General features: G+C 33.3%; 1 protein-coding gene across 2 annotated transcripts in view; it reads right to left on the bottom strand.

Annotated features, from left to right (window-relative positions):
* Positions 1-7,432, bottom strand: part of PREX2 (phosphatidylinositol-3,4,5-trisphosphate dependent Rac exchange factor 2) — a gene marked incomplete in the record, with an annotated part of 373,689 nt that overhangs the window by 199,031 nt on the left and 167,226 nt on the right. For both annotated transcript variants that reach the window (XM_027772626.1, XM_027772627.1), the window contains 3 exon segments: positions 3,028-3,103; positions 6,182-6,231; positions 6,905-7,008. In XM_027772626.1, the coding sequence (XP_027628427.1) occupies positions 3,028-3,103; positions 6,182-6,231; positions 6,905-7,008 (230 nt within the window).

Genomic DNA, 7,432 nt, shown 5'->3' with positions numbered 1-7,432 from the left:
TAGTTCTGCCACTAGCTCGTTTGTTGGAGGCTGAATTATCAGTAGAAAATCTTCATTCCCTGAAAAATCTAGTTTGCTGGAGCCATGTGGAAACTTCTTCCACCTCTCTCTCTTTCTCTCCTTATCCTGTGCTCTTACTGGCACATGTGCTCTCTCCCAGCACCCTTCGGGTTCCTCTTTCATACCCCCCCACCCTCCGGGCCTAAACTACAATATTGAAGCCAGTTCCTTACTCTGCCTCTAAAACTGTCTAAATCAACTCAGTGTCCTGGCCAATACTGGAAATTATGTATTAACATTTGAGAATCTTGGTAGAAATAAGACCCTTACTTTTTAAACTTCTTCCTCATATCAGATTGAAAGTTTAATTTGATGTTCTCTTGTTCTCCTAGCATTCCATATCTTCCAAGGCAGACCATGTTGTCCTAATGTGAAGCTAAGCCCTGAGAGGTGACTATGTCTGATAATTAAGTGTGGATGTTTTACAATACTAGAATCATAATGTTTTAGTGATAGAGAAGAGATGTCATGCACAGCTGTTCCAGTAAATAGAAACAGTTGAGAAAACTAAAATTCAGAGATAGCGAGTGACTTGTCCAAGTTTATATAACTAGTTATTAGCAGAAATGGCATGAGATATCAGATGCCCGAGTCTCAGTCCAATGCAATTTCTATAATATACAAATTCTAACAACATTGTCATAACAGACCAGTAAAAAGAAAATTTGAACATCAAATATTGTGCCTTGGTCCAGTTTTTGAACAACTTATTCTGTTCCAATGCTTACTCTTGGAAAGTAAAAGTACAAAATAAATAAATAACTAAAAATGAAAAATGATAATAACTCACTTCCTGAGTTAGATCTTTAAATTTTTGGGACCAGCAGATAACATAATAGCTATGTTTTTGGATTCCCATGTAGTCAACCGCAGTTCAAGTCCCAGACCTGGTGGCTTAAACTCACACCAGGCACGTAACGCATGCGTGCCCAAGATCCTGAGAGAAGAATGGAGAAGAAGGGATTGCAGAGTGGCCATCCCCATGGAGGGGTGATTTCTCGCTTTCTGTCTCTCTGTCTCTCTCTGTCTTTCTGGCGAGCACAGGCACCCAATAGCAAAAATGTCTCCTAAACAAATAAATTAATTAATATTTATGTGCACTGTAAATAAATAAATAAATACATAAAGAAATACTTATGTATACCAGTGTACCAACTTTTGCCTCAAAATATATGTTCTCCAATTTTCTCATATAAGCAACATATCATACGCATTCCCATGAATTTCATAACAGCATGATTTCAGCTCAGATACTGAATACAGGACCCATTCCAATGACACATAATGACCACGGTGTTATGAAAGCCTCTGACTAGTAAAGCCACTGCACACATAAATTAGGATTTTTATCTAAAGGTAGTTTTGGAGTTTCATATAAAATCTTAACTATTAAGTATAATTTCAGTGATATGAAGTACAAAACTAAGTGATCTTGAACAGTCTAGAAATTAAGATTAATTAAAAATCTCAAAATATAAGTGCACACTTAACCAAATATTGATAAACTATTAATAACTGGAGAAAAAAATAATGTTATATTGAAATATAAAGTGTTCTTATATAATTGAAACAAAGAAAGAAAGCTACTTCCTTTCAAAACAAAGAGCAGGACGTGGTGGCGTTTTAGTTAAGGTGGCTGAATCCCACATGGCCAACTATGCAGTTCAAGTCCCAGGCCAGTAGTGTGAAAACCAAACCGGCTTTGTTGTATACATCCTCAAAATCCTCAAAGGAAAAACAGAGAAGGATTGTGGTATGACCATCCTCTCTGAAGAGTACTTTCTCAATTTCCTTCTCCTTCTCGTTCTCTCTGTCTCTCTGGCAAGTACTAGTACCCTTTATCAAATTTTTAAAAGAAAAAAAAATGAACAAAACAATAAAACTTCTTATGAAATTGATACGAACACATAAACGTAATGACATACATATTGATCAGACATTATCCCCTCCACTAAATTAAGTTCAGTTAAAGTAGATACCAGTTTCCTTAGCCTTTGATTAGTATAAGACATGCGATCATTTTTATTAATTCACCTAGCATATGTAAAAAATCATTAAAATAAATTTACATTTGAATATCTATTATGATGTACTAGATGCTATGATTTATTTTACTTATAAAAAATCTTCTCCCTCAATACCAGCTATCCACATTAGAATCTTGAGAAATAGAGCAATAATAATAATTCTGAACTTTCCTACTTAAAGGTATGCAGGTGGATACTAAATTTATTATTATCAATGCACAATTATTGTCTCAGGGAAAGATGTAAGGCAAGATCAGAACAGCTTCCTAAGATTAATGAGCAGACACTTAAAAACAAACTAATGAACAAAGCATCGGGAAAAAATTTAGTGTATGAGCAGAGTTATTCTCGGTGATTTTCAAATTATGCTTAATTTTTTTGGGAAAAGATTTCAACTGCGATTTTTAGAGTAGAAACATTTTCCACTTGAAAGACTGGATAGCATAAAAGTTAAGTTTGAGGACACTGATGCCCGATTATCTAGGTTCAAATCCTAGCTCTGCTTCATATTAGCTGCATGACTTTAGGCAAGTTACTTCACTGAGCTTCATTTGTAGGCAGGGCTTTGAAAAAACAAAAACAGAAACAAAAAACAAAACCTAATTCACATGATCCATATTCTTTTGTAAGTTGCCAGAGAGCCTTTGTACTCACTGAAAGGAGAGAGGAGGGAGTGAGAGAGAAAGTGAGAAAGCACTGCCCTTGGAGAATGGTCATGTTATAATCCCTTCTCCAGTATCTCTCCCTTCCTTTTGGGATTTTGGGCATACATACACATGCACATCAAAGTATTTTCTAAGCCAAGGGGTCTGATATACAAACCATGCAACTTGCCAAGTGGGATCCTGCCATCTTAACCACAAAGCCACAGCTGCCCCCACTTGCTCTATATTTAAATTAGCAGTGAATGAAACTCAGCAACTTCTGTTTGTCTATTTACCTGTGCAATTAACCAATCTATCAGTTTGTTGGCCATGACCACAGATTTGTAGGTCCTTAAATGATAATCTTTATCTCTATAAAAAAAAAAGAAACCAAATTATTAATCAAGAGAATAAATGAAGACAATGAAATATTTTCATCTGCTATCTGTGTGCAGCAACAATGTTGACTCAATATAAATCTAAATCAATTGCTCAAATTGTGTGTAAACAAGAGACGTTTACAAAATATGTATAACACTTGGAAAATTCTTCATTAGTTCATTCCAGGGGAAGAACCTCACAATGGTACCAAACAAGACATTTCATCTTTCACATTTTTTTACATCCAAATACTATCCAGTAGTAGCTTAGCTAGAAATATAGAATCTTAATACTTTGAGATTAATAAAATAGAATTTCTTCCCTTTAAATCACAGTGGAGAGCTGGCCACATGATGTAGTAGGTAAGACAGTTAGATCCCACATGGCTGACTCATGGTTCAAATCCTAGGCATAGTGGCTTTAGAATCAACCGAGGTATGTGTGCATGAATGCCCAAAATTCTAAGAGAAGAGTGGAGGAGAAAGGGCTATGGCATGGTCATCCCCACCCTTGAGAGGGTGCTTTCTCACGTTCTTTCTTTCTCTCTCTCTGTCTCTCTCCAGTGAGTTCATGCACTCTACAGCAAATTTAAAAAAAAAAAATCACAGGAGAGTCTTCTAAAAATATCAAAATGTGGAGAAGAAAACAGCACCTTTTATTCCCATTCCATAGTCCATAGAGTGCACTGCAGGATTATTCATATGGCTCTGCTCTAACTGGAACCTGTCAGCCTATCCTGATGTAGAGACACTGAAAACTGTCATTCATTTCGTCTCATCAGAGACTAGACATGGTGACACCACACCCTCAGGGACATCTCCAAGGAACCAATGGGACCAACTAACTTTCCCCATCAAACTGCCCATTCAAGTAGATTTCCCAGAAATAAAAATTATTCAAAATTTAGTTAGATATCAACCAAGTCTCATGATAAGAACTGGGAGTCAAGGGCAGAAATCTGTAATTCATTTCTTTTGCAGGCCTGAATCCAAAAGGAAATAAGAATGTGGTAGTCTTTTCAAATGTCAAAAAATTCAAACTATAAAAAGTCTGAGATGACTAATTATTACTAGCTACCTTCACTGTACTTAAGGCTATTTATAGTTTACAATTATTATTTAAATCATTTCACCCAATTCCATAAAAAAAACTCCCTGAAATATAGTTGAAATTTCGGAGATTTGCATAATAAATGAACTAGTTTAGCCAGTAATTAATAGCAGTTTTTGTTTTAACATGTGTATCTATTTCCACGCTTCTAATAGCTCATCGTTCATCTCACCTTGGTTTCCATTAAGTATCATTAAAAAGGAAAAGAGTTTATTACAGACTACATGTGATTCTGTGGTTGTTTATGCCAAGTAATTTTTCTTTCTGTAAGCTGAGTTCACACATATTAAAAGCATGACTATCATACATTCCATCTATTTTATGGTCTTTTGCCCATAAATATTCCCTTGAAAGTTAATGAACAATTGTCATTTCAAGCCAAAGAACAATTTATCCTTATCAGCTCTAACAGAATGAGACTTTCTTGAAAAGAAATTCCTTATGGTTAAAATGTATTTTCAGAATATATCTCTGCATATATGAAGTCTACACATACACAGGTACACGGAGACTTAAACCATTATTGTTTTCCATTAATTTAGCAGGAGAAAAATTTTAAGTATATACTTATTATTAAGTATTTGGTACTACATTATCCAAAATGTTTCAAGGGAATCGGTGATAGGATTATGGCAGGCAGTCCCCAAATATTTGTTCTTTTACACTTATTTCTATGTAGTGAAGTCTACTTGTGAAAGTACCCAGGACACTTTAAGGAGGAAGGGGTAAGATTATGTTTCCTCCTCTGGGAATTGCACGTAACAGTCTCTGTACACAGTATCAGTAGGCATTCTTAGATGGCAACTTCTGGACTATTTTATTTTTTAAGCTCTGCAATTATTTAGAATTGGAAACCAGAAAGAAATAAAAAACACTGTACATATTTGGACTTTATAGCCAAGACTAAAAAGTATTTTATTCATGTTGAAAGTGGTACCTGCAATTTTTTTTTGAACATATGATTTAGTCAGTAAACATCAAATAATATCTGGCCATTTGGATTTAGTTTAGTATTCATCAGAAGTTAATGTACATCAGTGATATAACAAAAGTACAATATTCCTGAAGATCTACTCTATTAGTAATCTTAAAACAAAAGTTTTCCATTGCTTTTCTAAAGACATAAATTGAAAACTAATTCTTGTCCCTCTGGGGGTGGGGGAACACATCTCTTTAGAAGGGAAAACATGGGACCAGCAGTTAGCATAATGGCTATGTTGCTGGACTCCCATGTAGTCAACTGCGGTTCAAGTACCAGATCCAGTGGCTTAAACTCACACTGGGTGCATGTGCTTGTATGCCTAAGATCCTGAGAGGAGAATGGAGAATGGATTGTGGCATGGCCATCCCCCAGGTGGTGATTTCTCACTTTCTGTCTCTCTCTATCTTTCTGGAGAGTGCACGCAACCTATAGCAAAAAAACTCTAAAAGGAAAAAAAAAATGATAGAAAATAAATTTACAAAATTATACTTATTAACACAAAAGTAATTCTTAATTTTTAATTATAAAATCTTTCATATGGAAAAAAATTATTAGAAGAAAATATCATAAATAAAATATTTATCTAATTTGATTATACAATTTAATAAAAAATAATGTACAAGTAATCATAATAGTAAATATTAGAGGAAATAGCATTTCCAAATCTTCTCCCAATTATTTAACTAATATTTATTAATTAAGAACTGAATGTGAATTACTTCATTAAGTCTATAATTTATTATGAATTAATGGCAAAATAATTTTAGAAATCATAAAAAAATAGTGAAAGATGCTATATAATTAGAGCCTAAGAAAATTTCAGCAATTTTCCAAAATTAATTATTTACTTAAAATAAGAACTTCACTTTTGGAGTAAAAGCGAAATAAGCCAACAAGTTTTAGCTGAAAAATATTTACCTAATATGCAACACAAATATTTGCATTCAAGTTTCCTACAACTTAGAAACCAGACTCACCTTATCACTGGAGTAAACAGACTATGAAGACGGCAATATAACCTTACGCCCTATATAAAATAAAGATTATTAAAAACAAGTAAGATACTCATAAGAGATGTCAAGAAAATTTTCAAAACACAAATGAATTTACTTTTAATATTCTGGAACCATTACAAAATGTCAACCAACTAGAAAATTATTCAAATATTATATTATAAAAATAATATGAGAAATCATTAAAGAATATGATTAAATTGCATTATAATATGTCATACATAATTATTTTAATAATTATTTTTCTTAAACTATAAAATTTTAAGATATAATTTAAACAAAACAAATCTATACAGTAATACATCTATTTTATTTATTGATGTCAGTGTAAATTTTGTCCAATGTTCAAAGGAAATTATTATGTTTATATTACACATTTGTATTTTTAAAATTTATTCAAATATCATGACCACAAGTTATTACATGTGACACATTTTTTACTCAATATAACCTTCTGAGTAATCCAACAATACTTCCTCCATTTAGAATTAAGTAAAAGAATAAAAAAATGATTTTACATTAGAATTCTCAAAGTACCAAAAAGAAATAAAAAGACTTGCCTATATAAGTAATTTAAGAATTTTCCATAACAGAAGAATTACGTTAAAAGACTCTCAACAGCATTTTATCTTTCTGAAGCATGACACGATTTCCGGTAATTAAAGAAATTGTAGAACATGTCATTACCTTTGAAATCACATCCTGCATTTCATTCCTTGGATAAAATGTCCCATCATCAAAACGAAATCTATATAACATCTGTTCTGGTTTAAACTGATGTTTATCAGTAACTAAGAATATAGAAAAATGAATTAAAATAATGACAACCTTAATAATGTAAGATTAAAACAAATAAATTTACAAAGTACATATATCCTTATATCCTGAAACTTACTGTTATCCAAAGCTTTTGTTTTTAGTATTTAGTATTTGACAATAAGATTTTTAATAGGATTGTGTTACTTATTTACATGTTCTATTTAATGATTTGAGAACTTGGGCCAGCCAGATGGTGTGGTGGTTTAGGTGGCTGGATCCCACATGAGCAACTCTGCAGTTGGAGTCCTAGACTCAGTGCTTGAAAAACAGAAAGTGCATGCATGCCTAAAAACCCAAGAGGAGATTGGAGCAAAAGGGATTGTAGACTGGTTATCTCCCTATGGAATGTCTCCTCCCTCCCTCTCCCTCTCTCCCTCTCTCCCCCTCTACCTCCCC

Source organism: Tupaia chinensis, unplaced genomic scaffold (genome assembly GCF_000334495.1).
Source record: "Tupaia chinensis unplaced genomic scaffold, TupChi_1.0 Scaffold000288_2, whole genome shotgun sequence".
NCBI classification, from domain to species: Eukaryota; Metazoa; Chordata; class Mammalia; order Scandentia; family Tupaiidae; genus Tupaia; species Tupaia belangeri.
This window is presented reverse-complemented; position numbering and strand designations above follow the sequence as displayed.